Raw genomic sequence first — 22,584 nt, forward strand, 5'->3', positions numbered from 1 at the left:
AGGCCCGTCTCCTCCTCACCTTGATGTGGAAGCGGATGAGGGCCAGGCGGATGCAGTGCGCCATGCAGACGGGCGGGAGGAACCAGACCTTGGGCGGCGGGGTGCCCTTGTTCTGGACGTGGCTGACGATTTGCTGCGCCGTCTGGCGCTCGTTGCCCTGGCGCTTCACCCACTCGTGCAGCCGGGCCTTCTCCAGGGCGCCGTTGAAGAAGACGAAGAGCTCGATGTTGCCGTTGAAGCAGGCCTTGGCCAGGGCCGCCAGGTAGCCCAGCATGTGGTTCCACTGCCCGCCGCTCACCCAGTCCGTGTAGAAACCGCCGTAGAGCCGGTGCAGGCAGTTGTCGGCGTCGATGAGGAGGCGCAGCGGGGTCTGGGGGGGCCGCTGGCGGCCCCCACCCACGAGGCTGCCCCGCGCCAGCTTCTGCAGCTCGACGGGCACCACAGCGCTGGGGCAGTGCTTCTCGATGTAGTCCTGGAAACCCTGCACTCCCATGGTGAGGACCGGGTGGCGGCGGCGGGCGGGCGAGCGGGGGCCCGGCGGCGGCGGCGGCGGCAGCGGCGGGGTCTGGGCTCGGGCCGGGCGGCGCGGCGGCGGCTGGAGTTGCGGGTGGGCGGTGGGAGCGGTGGAGCCGGGTGGGAGCGCTGGCTGCCGTCGGTGGCCGTTCAGGGGGGAGTTGTATGGATTAGTGGGGGGCTCATGGCTGCTGCGGCCGCCATGTGCTGCTCTCACAGAGCCATGGCTCGGGGATCCGGGCTGCTGCCGCTGCGGCTCCGACTGCCGGGGGGAGGGGGAGCGGCACAGTGCGCAGGAAGCCAACCCGCCGCCGCCGCCGCCTGCGGCAGGGAGAGCGGAACAGGCGGGACTTGGCGGCGGCCGCCGCTGCCACTCACAGGCAGCGCGGGGCGCGCACACGGCCGCCCGAGCGGGGAGCGCGCCCAAGCGCGGCGCCGCCGGCCCGGTCCCTGCCGCCCTCACAGCCCCGGGCGCAGCCCTGCCCTGCCCTGCCCTGCGGCTCTGGGGCGGCGGAGCCCGCGCTGCCCGCACGCCGCCGCCGTTGCATAACCCAGGCATGCGCGGGAGCGCGGGCGGAAGCGGGTGGCGGGGAAGGGGAGGGGGCTCGGGGGCGGGGGTGTGGCGGGGGGCGGTGAGCGGGGGTCGGCGGGCCCCGATCAGCCCGTGCCTCGCCATCCCGGCCCGCCTGGGGATCCTCGCCGCCATCTCAGCTGCTGCCTCGCTTCCCATCTCGTTGCTGCCGGGCCGGGCCACGCCACAAGTTCCCGGTCGGCGGCGATCGCCTCAGCCCGGGACGGGCCAGCGGGACCGCCTCCCGGGGAGCGGTGTCCCGGGGCACCTGTTGCCTCGGGGGTCTCCGCCTTGCCGGAGCCCGGTCGGCAGCGCTGCCCGGTACCGCTGGAGCTGCCCGGAGCGGCCGGGCCCGGCCCGGCCCAGCCCTCCGGCCACGCCGCCCCGGGCTCGGGGTGTCCGCGGCGCTCTGAGTGACTCTGCCCGCCCAGCCCCGCCCGGCAGGAGCAGCCGGTACCGCCGTTATTTGCAAATAATAATTACAGGCTGGCCTCGCCTCGCCTCGCCCGCAACCGGGTATTTAGTGCTGCCGGTAAAACTCGCAGGTGATCCCGGTGGCCTTTGCACCCCGGGGCCTGCCAGCCGCAGGTTTCCCCGCTGCCTGCCGGGACTGGCTACAGACCACAAGTATGAAATATTGGGGGAAAACCCGGCTCGTTTCTGCACAGGCAGGGAGGGGATAACTTTTCCAGTTTCAGCTGTGTTTAATTATTGTTAAAGGCCAAGCTTAGGACTGTCCCTGATCTTCAGAAGTTGCATAGTTACTACTGGAGTAATAAGGCAGCGCCTGAGCAGCTCTGCTGTGCAGAGGCTGAGAAAATGTCAAACTGCACATACTGAATATTGACATTAATATTTTATTTCTCTGGAAAAAAAGTACTGTTAATGAATGTTTTTGTCAGGCTGGATTGGCACCTACAGTAAACACTGTGTTTGGGAATGGCTGTTCCTTAGGGAGTGGTGAGGCTGCTTGGGGGATGCTTGCATCCAAGACTGTCTGGTACAGCATAAGGACAGTGAATTAAAAAATAGTGGAAAAGCTATGGAAATAGTGAGAAATATACATTTTTCCTAGAAATCTGTTCTTATTATAAGTTGAGAGTATGGTTTGCTAAGTAAATAGGCAGATCTGCTTTTCCCTTGGACTTCTTAGATTTTTTTTTTTTAAGAATAAGCATGTACAAAGGTAATAAAACACTGTAGAACAATTTTCAAATTACACACACCAAATGTGGTGGCAGACCAGCAGTGCTCATACAAGGAAAGAGGGTCAAGGAGCAAGAATTTCAGAATTCCAGTATCTCAAGAAATACCAAAATTTGATTACCAGTGCCACCATATAGAAGTGCATAAAAAGCAGCTGATTGGACATACCCATATGTGCTAAGTGCTCTAACCACACAGAATGCAACATTTGATCAAAAATAGGACAGGCCATACTCTAATTAGTCTTAAAAAGTGAGCAATAGCTGATTGAAGAAGAATTCAATAGTTGAGTGATTTATTCTCTCAGAGGATGGTCAGGCTTAGTAGTCTTAGGAATGACCAATCAGGTATAAATAAAATATCTCCTAAGTTGGTTTTTGTTGTGTTGTTTAAGAAGGAAAAATAGTCAAAAGCATCTGCTACCAGAAACCTGTAACATCCTGACACTTCCCATGGAGTTAGGTAGGGGCAACAGACCTAAGCACTGTGGGGCTCACACAGCCATCTGCAAACCCAACACTCCCCCTCTGAAAGAGGAGAGGAAAAACAACTGGAATCCGGGTGCTTCACGAATTTATGTTGACACAAATAACTGTTTTGCTGGAACTAAAGCTTTGGCCAGACAAGAAGGCAACAGAAGTGTTTATTGAAAGCAAATTTATAATGGAAAGCAAGTAGACTAAGAGTTAAAGAGGAATTCAGCGAAGACCAAGAAGGGTTTATTTTTTTTTGTCAATGGGTAGAACACCTGCAGGAGTGATTTGTTTGTCTGCATTAAGGAAAATGGCACAATGGAGAAAAAGGCATCAAAGAGCTTTCTTTCTCAGCACGAAGGCACAACACGTTTCACTGCTACCAGATGCTGGCAGTGTAAGGGAAGGGTTAATAAAGAGTAATATTAAAGTCAGTGACTCATTATCCAGTTTGAATAGAAAAGAATTAGGAGTGGCTCCCTAGAAGGAAGGAACTGAACAGTCATTAGGAAGAACTCCTAATGAATAACCATGTCAGGGCAAGAACATGGAGATGAATGTTAAAATTTTAGTCTAGATTCCTCTGTTAGTGAAACTCAGTCCCACTGTGGGATGAATATGGATGTAGGCTGTGGAATAAGCTATCCATGGTAACCTTGATAGGTACATTTTATCCATGGGCAGCACTGGTTTTACATGATTTCCCTTAATAATCTCCTCCTTTCTCAGTCTGGTGTGTCTCACTGTGGAGCTGCTGCCCCAGAGCTTCCCAGTTCTTGCTGCTGCAGGAAGAAAACTGTGAGCCCCCCATCCTTACTGCTGGGTCTGCCAGTGGTCACTGCTTTGGCTTTTCTGTGCTGTTACTTCAGTGCTCAAAGTGAAATATGTCTCATTATTTTGGTATTAAATTTAAGTGCAGACATTTGCAAATAAACATCCAACAAATGTTAACATCCTGCTGGTAGCTGCAACTATCAGCTGCCCTGTCTTCCTTCCCTGCCATCTGGAGCATTTGGCTGTAGTAGGGGTAAATAGCAATAAAAATGACCCTTGTTTCTCATGGTATATTGCTTCCATATCTACTTATTAAATATTCTGCTTACAGAATCTTCGTGTGTGTTATAGAAAACCAAAATTTTACCAGGACAGTTCCAAAGAGGTTGACTTAACTTCATCCTCAGAATGTACATGTTTCTGGGTTTTTTTGTTTTTTAAAGTTATAGTTATGCCTGCAACTTTAAAATAGTTATGTTCATTAAAAAAAAAAACAAAAAAAACCTGGGACAGAATTTGTCACTCACTGTAGTCATGCTCTACTTTTGTATTGTGAGACATCCCCTTCTTGTAACTGAGCTTGGTGCAATTAAGCTCTATACAATCATACAAAATTTATGCATCTAAAAATTTCTGTGTTCAGGTGCTTCTCTGTAGCATTCCAAAGTATCTACAAACACCACCTTGTTTTATCACACAATAACTTTTTTCAAATATCTGATACCTATGATGGAATATCTTCCATTAGGACAGATAAATGTCTATATGGAAGACACATATCTGAGCCATTTAAACACTTACCAGTCTCTCCATCACTCTCAGCTCAGGAGTTTCAGTCTATTACTGGAACTTCTTTCTTTTTCAGCTTTCTGTAAGTCATAAGGCTGCAGAAACACACAGGTGAGCTTCAGTAGCTGTGTTGCTAACAGTTAAATTTTTTCTTAGTCTGCAAGAAGGATTATTGCTCTTCCAGCAACAAGTGGGTAATACCAGTTCTCATGGTTTTGTCTGTAAAATTTTCTCTTTGCAAGGACAGCTTTGCTGAAATCCTTGGTTTCAGCTGATCTGCTCTCACCCATCAAGCATTCCTCTACTCTTCACATCTCAACTTAACATTCAACTTCCACTGTAACTTTAAATTGTGAGAAACCAGTAGCACTGATAGCTGATCAGTACAGCTGGAGGCTTTTCCTGCTTTCAGGCCTTTTCTCCTGGCTGCTTACATATCCACTTGGCTTTGCTGCAGGACAGATGGTGCTTGAGAGAATATCACAGAATCATAGAATCCTAGAATTGGCTGGGTTGGAAGGGACCTCAGAGCTCATCAAGTCCAACCCTTGATCCACTCCCCCTGTGGTTCCCAGCCCATGGCACTGAGTGCCACATCCAGGCTCTTTTGAAATATCTCCAGGGATGGAGAATCCACCCCTTCCCTGGGCAGCCCATTCCAATGGCTGATCACCCTCTCTGCAAAGAATCCTTTCCTAATATCCAACCTAAACCTCCCCTGGCAGAGCCTCAGCTGAGGCTCTGCCAGGGGAGGTTTAGGTTGGATATTAGGAAAAAATTCTTTAGTCTGTGCCCTCTTGTCCCACTGATATCTGCCTGACCCCCCCCCCCGCTCCAACCTCCTTTCAGGGAGTTGTAGAGAGTGATGAGGTCTCCCCTGAGCCTCCTCTTCTCCAGCCTCAACACCCCCAGCTCCCTCAGCCCTTCCTCACAGGACTTGTGCTGGATCCCTTCCCAGCCTCCTTGCTCTTCTCTGGACCTGCTCCAGCACCTCAATCTCCTTCCTGAGCTGAGGGGCCCAGAACTGGACACAGGACTCAAGCTGTGGCCTCCCCAGGGCTGAGCACAGGGGCAGAATCCCTTCCCTGGACCTGCTGGCCACGCTGTTCCTGAAATATTTGCACTTTCTCACTGGTAGCTGTGAACTTTGGTGACTGATGGCTTTGCAGCATCTTCCTTTGTTTTTCAGGCCTGTTCTTGCAGCAGCCATGCAGAGGAAGAGACACGTGAGAAACTGCACTCCAGTGATGGTTTGGTTTTTCATTCTCCCTTACCAGCTGGCCTAATGTTTTGGGAGAGTTGACAGTAAATCCTACTTCTTCTTTGCCCGGCTAGATAGAGAGGGTGCTATTCTGGCACTCAGGAAGTCTGCTCTCCTTGGGCTATGCAAATACACACTGGTGGTGGCCATACAGGAAGAAGTCTTTCTTTTAATTCCTCCCTTGTACTGGCACTTGCTTTTTTATTTACCTCATATATTTACCTTATTTATTTACGTTTATTTACCTTAACAAAATACAGATTTATCCAAAGCATGTTCTTCCTCATGACATTTTTCATTCTTAGTCAAAAGCCACTTTGTGGTTGGTTCATTTCGTCCAACCACCTTTACTACCAAGACTCGATTAATTCTTCAGAGATGTTTCTCACATTTCTGGCCCTTCACTAACTGCAGTAAGTTATTCAAGAACTGGAAGTCTTTCCTAAAACTGCTAAATCCTCCTGAGTTCTTGCATCTTCAGAGTATTTTCTGTAGGCTGGCCCTGATAGCTTCCCATGAAGAGGAGACCAAACCACATGGCTGGCACAGGGGCAGAAGCCCAGCGAAGACACCAATGCTGGAACAAAGTATCTTCATAATATTTGGGAATTTCACTTTGCTTCTTGTATGGTTGCTGGCTGTGTTTTGATGTGTTCTCCCTTACCCAGCAATCAGACTATTATTTTATTCTTGTTAACAGTTACCTATCCAAAACCCTGGTGGCTTCCCTGGAGCAGCTCTTCTAAGAGCTGTGGCTACGTCTATCCCTGCATCACATTTTCTAGGCCCTGGGTCTCTTGTCCCTCCTGAGACAATACCTATTTTGTGTTTTGAAAAAAAGCAGGTTTCAGAAGTGAATGAATGCACTGGGCAACAATTTACACTTCTTGTGTAGAGGAGAGAATGCAGAGAGAGGGAGTCAAGGCAGAACACACAAAAATGGGATCATAAGAAGCTGTGTTATCTTCCTGGGAGTGTATTACAGGATTGCGTGTTGGCAACCACTTCTGAGTTGCACTTTTTTCTATTTCCTTGGGCCAATTGACCCATTAATATCCATCAAGCCTATTTTTTTCCTCTTTCCCTCTTTTCCTAAGGTATCTGCTGCTTTCCACATAATTTCTTTAGGCCATTCAAATTCTAGTAAAACACACCAGGCCAACAGTGACATCCTTTGTAGCTGGGACATATCTGAAAGCTGGGACATATCCACTTGCTCTGTGGATGGCAGAGAAGAGAAAAGAACTTCTCCAAAAGCCTGCTGTAAGCACGTTAAGATGAAGCAAGATGTAGGGGGCCAATCCAAAGAAAAGATGATTAAAAAGAAGGCATCGGGCTTTACTAGAGCCATGGATACACCCAAACATGGAAGTTTGGAGTATTAAAATGGTTGGAATTTTTTGCCTGCTAACCCATTAGGTGCTAGGCCCTGTATAAACTGCAGGTAAATGTCAATAATTGCTCCAGCAAACTTTTAGTGCAAGAAAGTGTCTGGCAGCCAGTCCTCTGGATGTATGAGAAAAGCCTCAGAGAGGAGGGGGCAAGTGATGCTGTCTGAAAGAATTCCTCCTTTCAGAGAACAAGCAGTGCTTTCACAGCAGTGGATACTTAGCTGTGGCACACACTATGCAGATTACATCAGGTCCATTATGCTGTCTTGAATTATATTATAAAAAAAAAAAAATTAGCTCAAAATTTGAATTTTGAAGTAAAATCCTAACTACTAAAGGTGTTATGAAGCAGGCAGCAGGAGCTGGTGGAGAGCAATAGTGCTGGTTCTTCAAAAGTCTGGAACAGTAGCATGCTGTTCCCTTGGCATTAATGAGTAGTTGTGTGAAACACACAAACCCCCAGTATTTAAAGTATATTCTGCAGCACTTCATGCAGAAGCATCAACAGAATTACAGATACTAATACATTAGTATAGCTAAATACTACAAGAAATATGATTCATTTGCAAGTGGTATCATTGGAAGACTACAGAAGAGCTAAAAATATATTAACTGCATCCATTTCAGAAGAGCAGTTATTTACATTTCCAGCAGTTTTGCCTTTTTTTTTTTTTTTTTTTTTTTTTTTTTTTTTTTTTTTTTTTGGCATTTATGCAATGAACGAAAGTATCTAAAGTGACAGATTTAACTACCTAAATGTGAGATATGGATGCCAGGTTTGGAGACACCAGCCAAGCCAGTCCTGCACTTTCAGTCTGCTACAGTAACTAAATTCTTAATGTTGTTACCCAAACACATGCCAGCATGGTCTGCCAGCATGTCATCCATAGATGGAGACAGCTCAGTTAATTGCCTTACTATGTAATGCCCTTATTTCATCCCTACAACTTTTACCACAGAGAGCTGTGCTCCAAGTGGGGAAAAAAAAAATTGATTTGAATTGCAAAGTATGAAGTGGTGGGGCCGTGCTCGAATCTGCTCACAGGCTGAAATGAGATCCTCAAAATCCAGGCTTTTTCAAGGCAGTGGGCTGGACACAAGGGACACTTTGTGCCTTTGCCTTTCCAGCCACATAATGGCTCTGCAGGCCTGCCCTGGGATGCTGTGCTCCTTGGGCTGGGGTGGTCGGAGGGGAGGGAGAGCAGACACAACCCTCCTGCTGTCTGCAGTGGCCCAGGAGCCACCAGGACCCTGTCCTGAACTGCAGCCCTCAGTTCAAAGGGCTGCTCATTGCCTATGAATGACAATTCCAGGGATAGGTCTGATGGGTTCAGAAACATCCAGGTCAGTAATTACCTGTGCAGTGCTTTAACAGACAAAGCATTTAGAAATTTGAAGTAACATTATTGGTGTTATCAGTGACCTCCAGAGCCCTCCTGAAGCATCATCTCCTGTCTGCAGACCCAAACCTTGGCCCTGGCTGCTCACATCTGTCATCCAGCTGCACCAGATGCTTTTGCAGCATTCTGGGGATCAGTAAAGAGGGGCAGAGATTCAAAACTCCTTGAGCAAAATTCTACAACATTAAGAAAATACCCTGGTAATAAGAACTAACTGAAGTGCTTAGGACTCCCCCTCTTTGGAAAATGTTACCTTGAGTGAACTGAACCCCTGCATGAAGCGTGGTCAGGGAAGTGGCCACAAGGTCAGATGCTGGGAATCCCCCTGTCCAAAGGGACCATTACTGCGTTACTTTTTTGGGGTGTTTGCAGCCGTGCAGGAGAGCAGAGGGGACCCCAGTGCTGTGCTGAGGTCCCGTGCCAGCCCCACTCCTGCTGCAGGTCACTGGGGTCTTGGTACCTGCCAGAAGCATTAAATTCCTCTCTGAATCTTTACTTGTATTTTGTACAAGATGCCCATAGTCTGCTGAGGAACCCATTCTCCAGAAAAAATATTTAGAGTGCAAATCGCAGTTGTCCCCTTCAGAAATTCAGCCAAAACACACCGAATCTGCTACCCACTGACAGCGTGGTGGTGGTCAAGATGTTTATACATAAAACACTCTATCAGTGAGGGTAAAGTACACATCTTGCCTGTGAAATAGATACCTGGTAATGAAATGGAAAAGCTGGCTAAGTCCTTTTTGTAAAATACACGCTTTTATGATGGGTTATCTGTAGCACAGTGGATTTTAAATGCCAAATCTAAGCAAGTAGTATTTTGAAGAGACTTCCACTACTGCAGGGAAATAAAAAGGACGACTGTTTCCTCATTGGAAAATAAAATGCACATAAATAGATACTAATGCTAATATTATTTTTGGTTTTGTGAGGTTTATGTGAGATTAATCCCTTTACAGTACTAACATGTATTAGGTTTTCCTAATCTACTCTCAATTTCCCATGGGATTGCTGGCACAGGACAAGAGAAGGAGATAGCTCTGTCTCATCCATGCACACTTTACACCTGAAGCCAGCAATTTTGTGCCTGTATTTGCATGAGCACCTGTTTGTGTGAATGAGCCCCTGAAACTTGTTGAAAGGAGACGTTTGGTTATGAAGATAAGGTGGCTGCTTAAAAACCAATGATATTTGCAAATGGGAAGAATTAATTATGCATGCAGTTTTCAAGATGCTTTTTTTTTTTCTTTTTTCCAGCCCTTTGACCTGGGAGTTTTGTTTTCCATGTAAACAAGCTGTGTTGCTTTCTTGGGTACTGCTTTGGGTGTGTGATTTGTGTTGCTCTCCTTTTCCTACAGGCTGTGCAGAAATGGTGTTTTTGGAAATGAAAGTCCTGAAAATTCTTGCACTTTGTTCCTAGGTGCTGGTTTGGTTTTTTCCTTTTACGATGTGTTTGAAACTGTGTAGACCCAAGGGCAAATAATTCCTCCCTTTTCTGTTTCAGGCAATGCTTGCTGTAACAGTGTGTACAGAATAGCAGACCTGAGCTGAGGCCAGATAAATGCTGCTCTGGTAAGAAATAATGTTTAAACTTATCTATTCTCATAGTGTTCATTTGATTTTCATGCTTTTCAGAAAGGTCTGAGATACTGGTTTCTTAGGGGTTTTGCCTCACTTACACAGATGACTTTCTTATCTTGATTTATTCTTTTAAAGATCTATCACTTGAAATCTACCCTGTGATTTTCTTGCGTTTACTGTAAGTCAGGAAACAATTTAAAAGTTAGAGAAGGAAATATTTTTTTAAGAATGACAGCTCTCTCGCAGGAGATGAAAAGAGTTAAAAAACTAGCAAGCTTGTCACTTGATGACAGAAAGCCTTACTTTTGAAAGTCATACAAACATGTAGCTTGGCCTATGTTCAGTTTCTTGACCGCCTTGAAACTAGAAACATTAAGTAGCATAAATTCTTAGTCTAGTTCTGGACAGAAAAAAAAAAAAAAAAAAAAAAAGGTAAATATTACATAGTTCTCCGTAATGAGAGCATTTTTATTTTCTAGAAGACGTCAGTTTAATTCTCCAAATACTCTCAGTATCTAGAGCAACTTTTGCTCTTCCCCTATATAATCCAGCCTGGGAGAGTGTCTCTTTAAATTCGTTTATAAAATAATTCAGGACTGTGGGTGTCTTTGATCTGTTCCTCTCTCCTAAAGTACAGAAGAGAAGAACGTGTCGCTTAGCAACCCCATGGAGCATCGGGGAGAGGGGAGGTGGGGAGGGATGGATGGTCCAGAGTTAACCCCACCAGAAAACTAAACTTCTGACAATGCTTCTCTACAACAAAAGCAAGCAAATAAACAAGGGTGTTTTCAGAATTAGGTAATCTCACATTTTTTTTTCTTTTCCTTTTTTTTTACCCCACTTCTGGTCTATTAATAGTAATCCTACAACCAGATCAGAAAATCAGGCATGGGATAGGCAACGCAGGCTGAAATAGCTTCAGGACTGAGCTGCAGCTGAAGGGAATCTGAGGTTTTATTTTTAAACCAGTTCAGCATATTTGAAATTGGATTAATGTTGTCAAGACTGATCATAATTCAATTTATACTTCAGTTTTCATCTGAACACTTCAAATACATTTTGTGCGGAGTCTCATCCAATTTTACAGTTGGACAGCTTATGTGTCACCAGACTGATTTCTTTGGGATCACTTAGGTTGCTGTAAATAGAAATCCATATTTTTTAAATGGTTACCAGGCTGTGATTAGCTGGTAACTAGGTAACACCTAAGTAACTTGAAAAAAAAAATCAATTGGGAAAGTAACTTTGCAGTGAAGTGGATGAGCTGCACTCAGACCACCCCTACCATTTCTGCAACTGCAAGGAGATAATGTCCTGCACAGCAGTGACAGGAGTGGTGCTGTCTCAAACTGCACCTGCTCTTTCCATTTGAGACCAGTCCTAGAGGAGCCCTGATTTACGTTTTGTTGGGTTTTTTGCACAATAACTGAAAAATCAAACCCCACAGCCCTACACAGCTGAGTTATGGAAGAGAAAGCTGCTGCAAAACCTGTGGAAGAATGACAGAACTCACTTAGGTGTAGCCCAATTCAAGGTGTTTCACACAAATGAAAATGATTCCATAATTAAATAAAGGTAAATTGTTATGTCTGGTCTTACATTAATCATCATAAAGAGCATTTAAAATCTTTTTATAATTTTTATGCCACTTCCATGTCCTAATCGCCCATAACTTATTACAGAATAAATCACTGCACAGTTGAGAGAATCCCTAAATGCTCGTGGTTCACGTTTCTCCCAGAGCTCAGCACAGGCAATTCTGCACACAAACTATGAAGTACAACTGCAGATTATGTGAGCAAATGCCTGCTCCCATCCACAGGCTAGGAGCTTATCTAAACTGGCATCTGTTGTGTATTCCAGCAATCGCAAACATACTTGAAACATTGAACACTGAACTAACACTTCATGTTATCTAGGAACTGGAGTGGTAAATGGTGGCATGGACCTTACTAAGATTTAAGTTTTTTAGAGCAGTGTACCTAATAAATCCATACATAGGTTAACAGGAGATATTTTTTTTTATTATTTTCCAGCTATAGGAAAGACCTAAAGAGTAAAATCTCCAGAGAGATAAATGAGAATTTTACTAGTTACTGTAGGTGTGCTAGGATTTTTCCCAGGACTTCTCAGATTGTACTTTTTGTATTGGCAAACGCTAATTTAATGTGATTCCTTGGAGAAATTTAATTAGAGAAATGTGCAAAGCACTTGGCATGAAGTGGTCAGAATTTGTTAATATACTTAGAATGAGGCCCCTGTCAGCGTTTCAGTAAAAATTACCTTATGGAAAAGCTCCTATAGACTTGCATTATTTTTATTTTTAACAAATATTTTCTATATGCTTTCTTTTTTACAATTCTAACAAGTTTAGAGGCTTTTTTTGAAATGTTGCAGGCTGAACCAAACCCCACTGACTTGACTTTATCTTTGCTCTCAATTACACCAGGGTCAAGAATTCTTTACTGTAACTTAATACTGAATAAGTGTTTTTGATGACTGCCGAGATGGAGTGGGAGGAGGAGTCCAGCAACAGTAGAACTCTTTTACTTGCATTTGTGTTTACAGTACCAGTTCATATACTTAGTGGTTTTTATTTTTAGGAAACAGAAATATATAATACCCATGAGGCTAAGATTATCTTGGTTAGGGATTCTTGTTTTTATAAAAAAAAAGTTATGTGCTTCCTCTAACAGAGAGGGAACAGTTTCTCAACAAGCAAGAACTTTGTGAGGCTGATAGTTTTGAGGAATATGTTTTGGACTTAAAAACATGCAAATTAACATAGCTTTCTGGTTAGGGCATTCAAGTTTCCAGATCAGGATGGTACAGGAAAAAACCATGCAGATAAGGCATTGTTTGCTCAAATATGTCATCAGAAACTGACTTCCTAAAGGTATGTCTCAAGCTGGAGTCTGAAAACACAGATCTGTGATATTTTGATATATCAGAGCTATCATTATAACATCACTGTGATGCACTCTACCTTCACAAATTCTCAGTCTCACTACTGACAAAGGGAAAGTAATCTAAATTCCCAGAAGCATCATGTTGGAGAACTCTTAGTTTAGCACAAAAAATCTTGTAAAAGTACTTGGTGGAGAACTGGGCCCAGCTGACAGTCCTGGGGAAAAGAAGATCATCTTCTGCATGAGACACTACACTGTGACAACCTCTGTTCTTAGGGAAGAGTCTCTCATCTAAAATGTATAAGACTATTTATCTCTCTAGTAATCTTCCAGATGAAAATAGAATCATTCAGCTTTTTTCATGATGCATAAAAAAGTTTGAAGTTAAATCTCAGATCCCTCTCAGCAGAGGGTCAGTGGCTGTCTTTTTATATTTTCTATTTAAGGAAAAATTGTGCTGGTCCTGCTGCCCTTGGCAAAGCAGTGGGGCAGCCCAGCAAGGGGTTTATTTGAGGCTCAGTTTCCCCAGTGATCAGTACTTATAGCACTGTCTGGGCAACTTTATTGCTTTCAGGATTACCAGAACATCTCTGCCTTCACCTGGCATATAAATGGAATAAAAAGTTCACTGAAGAGCTTTGATGTTGCATATCTGTGGAATCTGTAAGGAATAGAAGACTTTATTTTATAAGGAAATTAACAAAATACATTATAAAGCTATGCAAAATAATGGGTGGTATAAAGGAAGGTTAGGAAATTCTTGGTGGTTTTCTTGCCATGGAACACAAGCATTTCACAGAGGGAAATGCATTATGCAAAAAAAGTAACCCATAAGAACCCATTCCCTGTTCAATTGCCCAGCCCAGCAGTGAGTGCTGGACAGCCTGCCCCAAACCAGCCCTGCTTGCTGCTCTCTCCCAACCCAGTTACCACAAGCAGCATCCATCATGTGTGGCACTGCTGAAAATTTCTGTCTGGAAGTGAAGGGTTTTGAAAGAGAGAAAAAAAAAACAGTTCAGAGAGGTCCTTGTCCTCAGAAAGCCTGTGGAATGATCCTTTGTTTTTTTGGAAGGAGTCATGTTTACATGGGGAATTTCCATGTATCAGTGCCTGTGGCAGAATATTTCTGAGGAAGCCCCTTTTTAATATAATATTTTGGCAGCATGAGAGTGGTTTTTTTTCCCCATTGCAAATGTCACTCCATCTGCCATGGGGCCACTGGTTCCAGCAGCCTGTCCTTCCCCATGCCAGGGACATCAGGGGATGCTGCTCTGTTTGCTGTTGGATTAGCAGGAGGGGAAGGTGTTAGGAGTGTGTGGCCTTGTTGCTGAAGAGTTTGGCATGAGAAAACATCCCAGTGGAGGAGATTTTTATTCCTTCCTACTTAATAATGGTCGAACTTCTCATTTAGTTGTATTCAACACCATTTAGGTAAGACTTTGGTTATACCACTGGCTTAAATCTGAGATCCATCAGAGAATATTGGTGTGAAGATCAGCTCCCACCTTCCGCTGCCCCAAACAGTGGGATCAGTCCTGCTGAGGTTTTAACTGGCCAAATCTCAGGTGTCCCCTGGTGAGTAACCTCTGAGTAACCTCTGAGTAACCCTGAGTAACCCAGCTCCAGTCTGACCCCCCAGGCTGTAATGTGGGACCATTGCCCTTTACTATACCATCAGTCACTACCAAAAAGACCTTGAAGTACCCAGCTTCTTTCCTGCTCCAGTTCAACCATTTGCAGCCTGCTAGTGGAGCACCCCTTGGCCTCCTCTGCCCCTCTGAGAAGCCACAGCCTCCTCCATCAGCTGGAACATCCCCTCTGATCCAATGTGCCTTTGGTGATAAAAGCTGGTATAAACAGCTGCCCAAACCATTTCAAAATCATCCAAAGGGAAGCTTCCCTTTGGAGAATAGCAATGTTTATAGAGCAGCTAATTTTATTTTATTGAATGCTATTAAAATAACTATTAAAAACTGCAAGTTGTAGGCTAAAATTCTGCAGTGTGGCTCACAGAAGAGCTGGCATGGACTATGGAAATGGCCTTACATGGTGATATGTATCTGACATAATATAAGATATTTCAGTAATCCATTTACAAGTAAGCTGTCTGGGTAGAGCCCTGCCATAAAAAATCCATAGGAGTTTTGCTACTGCCATCAGTGAAATGAGGTTTTCCTCTCATGTCCTCCTGTGCCAGATGAAGTGTTGGGTCAGGAAAGCAGGATTGGTTCTATTGCATGCACGTGCCAGTGATTTTAAATACATCTTTTGCTTAGGAGAGTTAGTAAATGAGATTTGGCAAGTGATTTAGTAATGGAATTATTTTTTTTTGTTAATTTGTCCAGATTGCCTTATGAGTAGAGGTGCCATTTGGTACCAGCATACTTCTGCTGTCCCAGTAGGGAATATTCACTGTAGGTGTAGGCCTCTAGGCATGAGAGGTGGGTTGTTTCCCTTCCCCATTCCAATGGAAAATCCACAAAAGCAAGCATTCAGTAGTACAAATTCCATTGTTACAAAGCTCAGGAGCTTTGCAAGCCCCTCAGTGCTGCAAGGGGTATGATAATTTATCTTTGAACTGGTTGGTAACAATGCATAATTAACCAGCAAGCTGCAGGAACATGCAATTGCTCTGTATGTACGTGGTGTTTACTGGGTGGCTGTGGTACAATTACAGAGATTATACCTGCTCTGCAGAATCAGAGTACATGTTGTACAGCCTGCTTCATCTGCTGTTATTTCACATCACTTGCTCCACTGGAGCAGAGGACCCTGAGCTGGGCATCAACAAAGTATTTCATTCTGTTGTGGGTGGAAGTGAGCCACAGGTAGAAAACCACACCTGGCCCCACACAGAGTGCTGTTGCCTCAGTGATAACAGTGGTTTCTGGATATTCAAGGTGGCAACCTTCCTTTTTGAGCTCAAGTTATTTATATTTTGGACTGCTGCCCTTTCAGTCATATAAATGGACTCAAATATGCAGGTTCAAAATAAGACAGGCTTGGGTTGGGATTTTTTTTTAGTATGGCAACTTTTCCCTCTCCTGCATAATGCTGTGTAATAACTACTGGTAAAGAAATGCATACATGGATTCTGCGTTCCCACAAATTTTTTAAAAACTGGATTCTAACCCATCACCATTTCTTTGTATTTGGTATTCTGATCCTAATGGAGATTTAGAGCAAAGTCACATAACAAAGGCACTGGGGAAAAAATACCAGCTAATTGTGAAAATTACAAAGGTTTGTCACATTTTACAGGATTCAGCATAAACTATAAGTCAAATTAAATTTACAGATTCTGTGATGTTTGAGATCCATCCACGCCCAGCAGGCATAGGAATACTGTACACATTCCTGGATGCAGGAATCAATCCTGTGCCACTTCTCTAAAATAAACTGATCCATGCAGTATTCCCTGCACCAAGCAGAAAGCAGACCTTGCTCAAGGATGGGTACAACATTACACTGGCTAAGTCACCTACCAGAACCATGGATTTATTTGCTGTTGCTCAAGAGGCAGAAATTTACTTTTGGCAGAAAAGAACATGATCTAAGAGCTGAGTATTTTGCTCCGGGTGGAAGAAAAAGTTGGGAGCTTTTCTAAGTGTAAGTTGTTATTGTTCAGCATCATAATAATTTTCTTGCCTTGAGGCACTTGATTTATGGGTTTAGCATTAAAAAAGCTTTTTGCTCAGGAAGGCCATGAGGGTGCAGGGCACGAATGGCACTGCATTCATTTCCAGTTACTACCCCAAACCCAAGCTGCAATTAATATCATTCCCTCATTTGAATGTCTGAGGGTGATCCTGAGACACACTCACAGTTTGTATCAGCCATGCTGGGGGTGGGAAGGTGCCAAGGATTCCTGCAGGAGCCTTCCTGGAGTGTGTGGGTATCCAGTCCTGGCAGCTGGGCTGGGGCAGAGACACCAAGACTGCTGCTTGAAAGTTGGGCTGCGGGAACTTTGATGCTTAAAGCCAAAAACATTATTTCTGTAGCAGGCTAAATGAAGCAGATTAAATTATCCCAAAAGTTATTTGTGAGCACTGAGAGTTAAAATTTCAGGTGATACAACCAAAGAATCATAGAATTACAGAGTGGTTGGGTCAGAAGAGATCTTAAAGATCATCTGGTTCCAACCCCCCTGCATAGGCAGGGACACCTTCCACCAGACCAGATTGCTCAAAGACCCATCAAAAAAAAAGGTGCACTGAGTCTTTTTTTGCACTGACAAAATTAAAAATTATTTCAGAAGTTGGATTGAGAGCAAAAATACAACTTCTATTTGCAAAATTCATATTTGAACAAGTATAATGACTATAAAGTCTATGACTTGCATTCTTCAGTATTTCTGTTCAGAACATTTGGGGGTTTAATTGTTTTTCAAGGTTTTAGTATTTTTATGGAGTGGACCTTTTGTAAGGGACAGCAGCAAAGATGCTCATCCATGTCCCAGTTACAATCACAGACATCATCACCCACAAATTTCATTACTTTTTCATTCCATTTCCCATACTTAATGTCACAACGTGCCTGGGTGACAGTTGCAGCAACTGTTTACATGGCCAAAAATACCAGCAAAAAACTTGCACAGCATGGCAAGAAGAACCCAGGCCTGTATTTTATAAATGCCTTCAAAGCAAACATTTAAGGATTGGATTTGAAATTCTCACTCTGAGGTATGATGGCACCCGGTGTTCAAGTTGACTTTTTCCTCCTTTTCAGTATTGCAAAGTCATTCAACACTTTTCCTTTTAAGAGGACACGTGAGAAAGTGTCCCAAACCCTCTGAACAGTGCAAACTTTCTCTTCTACTTTTATCTGGAAAGATGGTAGAAGGGCAGTTTCCTCCAGCTAGGTAAGTGAGAAAAGGAGGTTTTCCTCTCACTCCGGCAGGGTTGGGCTCATCCCAACCCAGTGTTTTGATCCAGTCAGATCTTTCATGAAGATGCAGCAATAACCAGAAGAATCCTGCAAGTATTTCTAGGAACAAAGTAGTTTTTAAATGGTGAAGTTGTGCATCATTTCAGTTGTAATTTGGAACCTGAGCACTTTCTATGCTGTTGAAAGCCTCATTTCTCACAGGGATATATTGTGAAATAAAAATTTTAATGAATTGGGGTGAGACAAACACTCTGGTGAGGAGCAGATTGAAGTTGTGAAGCGAGTAAAATAATGTTTTCTTTAGGGCTGGAAAAGTTACCTTCTGGTCAGCTTGAAAATTACCAATGCGTGTCAGCTGCAAGCATGTGCATCCCTGTGTCTCAAGTAATTTTCAATAGAATGTGCTTTCTGTGTGAGTTTTCTGAGTTCAGAAGGGGGAATGTTCTCAGAGAAAATACTGAAAAGCAGCTTTTGATATTGTGTTCACAGAAACAGACACCACATGATGTTCCTGTAGAACAAATGGAATTAGGAGAAATGTTTGAAGACTTCTCACAAGAAATTGCTCACAAATGACCTACAGTGAGTATTACTTGCACAGTTATTACAGCACATGTAAAAATAATCAAGAAAATCAGACTCATGGACAAATAACGAGGAGAGGAAAAATTCCTCTAATAAATATTATTCACTGCAAATTATTAACTCAGCTCAGGTGGCAGTAACCAATTTTTATGGCAGTTTGTGGAGTAGGAGGTAAAGAGTATGAAGAATGATTGATTCAGTATTTTATATTGCAGTTCTGGAAGGGGTTCAACTTCTAATTCAAAAACCATTTTCTTCCTTTTACCCACTAACAAAACCAATGGCAGTCAATGTCTGTGAGCTGTTTGGGCAGATAGAATCTATTTTGTCTTCCTGCAGTACTGTGGTCACTGACAAGGGCTAGCTCACAAGAAAGAGCAGCTATTTATTAAGAAAGATGTCTCTTGCCAGAAAAAAAACAAAGCAAAACAAACCAAAACCTGCCTGTGGAAGGATATTGTCATCATAATCCTGTCTGCATCTTCCCATTAGAGAGTAAAAGATTTGCCCTTCTAGAAGAGACCCATAATTGGTCTTAAACTCAGTTTATCTTTTCAGCCTTTGAGTTGTGGAGTTGTAACCTGCATCTCCACCAGCCCATCTTTCAGTCCACAGCAATACAATAAGCAATGATTTACTTTCCTTTAGAAGACTGCAGAGCATACTTTGGGCATCTCTCTCCTGAGACCACATTTTGTCTTTTCTTCCCCACTCTCTGGGAGGTAGCCAGACACCTTCTGGGCAAGTGGCTCTGGGTGGCCTGGCCAGGATGGGGGCAGAGTTATCTGTTTATGCCTGGGATGTGCTGGGTGTCAGTTCAGCACTCACATCTCCTAACTCCTTACATCTGTATTCTTGACTCAGTCCTTAATTCTCTGTTTAATTCCTGCACAGGCACACACAAAATTTCACAGGCACAGAAGATGTGAAGTGGTTCCACTTGATCCCTGCTGCTTTGCTGCACAAAAACCTGAACATGCTAATGCTGTAAGTAAGCATTACAGCACAGGCTCTGGGTGAATGATATCCAGCACTACTACAGATTTTATTCATAGTGAAGGATTTTAGAAGCTACTTTGAACTAGTGGAGGGAGAGTTTTCATTTAGAACAGGGATGTGTTGGTTCCCATAATTGCTGATTGATGTAATTTTATTGTATGTTCTTGGCTGAGCTACACTGTGCTGAGTTAGCTTGTTATAACTTAGCACTAACCACTGATTATAACTTAATTATACTATTTCTATGTTTTTAGAGAGAAAGCCACCAGGACCAATACATCTCCATGTCCACTGAAGCCAACAATGAAAAAAAATTGCATTTCTACAAGAACGTTTGAATCAATCTTTTCAACAAAGGAAGGATGTGCTGCAGAAGATGATGTTGAGGAGCTATTTCATTGGGATACAAAGGGAGGATATCTGCACCCAGCTGAGTCGTGCAGAAACCACCTTTAATTCCTGCCCTTTATACCTTTCCTCCCATGCTGGAACCTCCCAATATATTCATGACCTCTTGAAATGCTTTTGGACAGCAATGCCAGCCCACTGCAGGTGAACATCCTGCCAGCCCCTGTGTGCTTCAGGAGCCCTTTCTGCATCCCCCACCTCTGTTGCTGGAGCACACAGTAGCTCATCCCATCCCTGGAAGTGTTCAGGCCAGGTTGGATGAAGCCTTGTGCAGCCTGGTCTAGGGGAAGGTGTCCACTAGAAGGAGGGTTGGATTTTGATGGTCTCTAAGGTCCTTTCCAACCCAATATGATTCTGTGATTCACAACCTGCAAAGTACTTATCAGAAGACAGCTAATGTGTTGGGGACCAACCTCAGCACTTTCTCTGCAGAAGAGCTGTAATTCTGACTATACTCTTAATATATAGACAGATTTCTCAGCCTGCTTCAGTCTGATGACTGCAGGTATGTATGTAGATTGTTTGATTCAGGTAAAAAAACCATGCCTGCCCTTTGCCTTTATCCTCCCCATATGCAATTTTGGAAACTTTGCCTAGAAAGGGTAACAATGCTCAGCTGCAGCAGGTCTCCCAAGCCTATACCAGCTTTTTTTCTTTTGTTTAATTTGCTACTTGTGATTAACTCCACTGCATTTCTGCCTGGCAGAATCTGTGACTAAAAATATCCTGTGAGTATACATAGTATGCTGCAACACTGGCACAAAGTAAATAAGCCCATAGTCTTCATAATCACTGTTTTTCCAAAGAACTGCTGCTCCCAGCAGACAGGTTATTTTAGGCTGTAAGTGGAAATCAGAAAATGAGGTTTTCTTTCCCCACTGGTTCTTCTCCTGGGAGCTTTAGTGCTTTCCTCTGTGCACCTGCTTGGGGTGCTGGTGGTTATTGGTAATACCAGTCTCGTGGTGGATTGATCACTGGAGCCTTTTCTGCAATGCACCAGTGAGCATGGGAAATCATTTCCACTGGTACCAACACATTAGTTGTTGATATAAAATCGAGTATTTGATCAAAACCAGCTACCTGCATTTCTGCTCTAATATTGCATCTCTCAATTTTGCAGATTTTACCTCCTGTTTGATGGTCTGAGTCCAGTCACGAACGTGATTTGTCACCCTTGATTTGTAGTCCTGTCAATAGCAGTGATGTCTGGCCTTGCCTCCAGTTTCTGGCACAGACACTATCACATAAATCATCCTTATCATATGGATCTAAAGCAAGAAGCCTCCCCGGTCTTTAAATCTCAGAAGTTCTGATTATCATACTTAATACTCCATGTATTATGCATTTTTTCTGGAAAAAAAGCTTTGCGTTATTAGGAATTCAGTAGATCAGGTTTTGCTACAGCAACGTGCAAATCTGAGAACTGGGGAACAGATCATAATATTTAGCATCAGCTGTACTCTTCTGATGCCCCAGATGATGCTAAGAAGGATTTTTTGTGAATGGAAATGCCCTAATGACTTCATGTGATGGGTACTGCTGTGATATTACAACTGTATCACCCATTTGATTGACTGCTCCTCACAAGCATCCTTTGGCCTGCTGAGTAGCTGGTAATTTATTTTAGTCAACTCTAGTAATACTGAGAAGCACTTTCTTTTTGCCTATATAATTAAAAAAAAACCTACCAACTTTTAACCTTGGAAAAGCATTAATCATGGTATTTGCTTCACTGAGGGAGAAGGAGTGGGCTTTTTCAGCAGCAAACCTATTGAGTGAAAGAATATCTTGGGCAACAAAGGTCAGCTCTGTCGCTGAGTCAGAGGCAAGATTTTCAGAAAATTCATGAAAAAAAAACAGATGGCTTTACATAAATGAATAGAAAAGCTGCTTTGTGGTGTACCCAGACATCCCATGTGATAATCCAGACATCACAAATTGTTGCCATCATCATGATCTGTCGTTTTCATGCTCTTCCACTTTGTTTTATCATTCACAGCACTCATGTGCTTGACTTAAAGCAGTCTGATGCTGTTCATTTGGTTGCTTGCTTTGACCTTAAAAATATCATTAAAATTGCATACACAACTAGCAAGTTGGAAAAGTAGTATCCAGGAAAAGTTCTTGGAGCACAATGAAAGACATGAGGCCTCTGAACAACCCACTCTTAGCCTTACTGGGTTTGAAGAGGTCCTGTCCCCCCTGTCTCTCCTCACATTCCCCCAGCTGCACTTGTCCATTCCAATGCTGCTGCACCCAGACTTTTTCATAGTGGGCTCTCCTCCTTTTGTATGATTTATTCAGGTATCTTCATTCTTTTCCTTTTATAGCACTCTTTCTAAAACAGAACAAGACCCAGACACTCCCTACCACCCACCTTCTTAGACTCTGTTACCATCTCCTAATCATCTATTTTTACCATAAATTGTAGCTATGTATCTTCATGCCTTTGACCCCACAGTTTTCTATCTAATATCCCTCCTCTCAGGTCAACCTTCCTCTTGAACCACTATGGCTCCTCAAAATTAGAGGAGCATGGATGAGCAGATGCTTCAGCTCATTAAACACAGCACACAGTGTAACATGGTTAACCATCACCAGATCTAGAGTTAATGTAGGTTAATTTTGTAGCCTTTTCTCCAGAGACCCCTTTGGCTTTTCACATCCTGAGCAGCTGGAGGTAGGGAATGTTTTCCTTCCCTTTGCTCTGCACCTCACACCATGGAGGACATGATGGTTGTGGTCTCAGGGATGTTTAAGGTCCTGTATTTTCATTCTCCAAGTCCTCACCTCCTGTGCTGCAGACTTACTGTCCTTGCCTTCCTCTTTTATAGCCC

General features: G+C 43.7%; 1 protein-coding gene and 1 long non-coding RNA gene across 5 annotated transcripts in view; one reads left to right on the plus strand and one right to left on the minus strand.

The window, feature by feature from the left end:
- Positions 1-1,046, minus strand: part of FAM120A (family with sequence similarity 120 member A) — a 54,924-nt gene extending 53,878 nt beyond the window's left edge. The window contains exon 1 of one of the 3 annotated variants that reach the window (XM_071755320.1): positions 20-1,046. In XM_071755320.1, the coding sequence (XP_071611421.1) occupies positions 20-493 (474 nt within the window). In that variant the 5' untranslated portion in view covers positions 494-1,046. The remainder of the gene's footprint in view (positions 1-19) is intronic. The other 2 variants (XM_071755319.1, XM_071755318.1) reach the window with 2 other exon arrangements.
- LOC139801336 (uncharacterized) lies at positions 364-22,185 on the plus strand. 2 transcript variants are annotated; one of them, XR_011728154.1, is made up of 5 exons: positions 364-494; positions 9,883-9,950; positions 18,245-18,337; positions 19,235-19,327; positions 19,594-22,185. It is a non-coding gene; the product is annotated as an uncharacterized lncRNA (long non-coding RNA). The 2 variants fall into 2 exon arrangements; XR_011728153.1 differs by lacking the exon at positions 18,245-18,337.
- Positions 22,186-22,584: the final 399 nt, after the last annotated feature.

The sequence above is a fragment of the Heliangelus exortis genome, chromosome 12, assembly GCF_036169615.1.
Source record: "Heliangelus exortis chromosome 12, bHelExo1.hap1, whole genome shotgun sequence".
Taxonomy (NCBI): Eukaryota; Metazoa; Chordata; class Aves; order Apodiformes; family Trochilidae; genus Heliangelus; species Heliangelus exortis.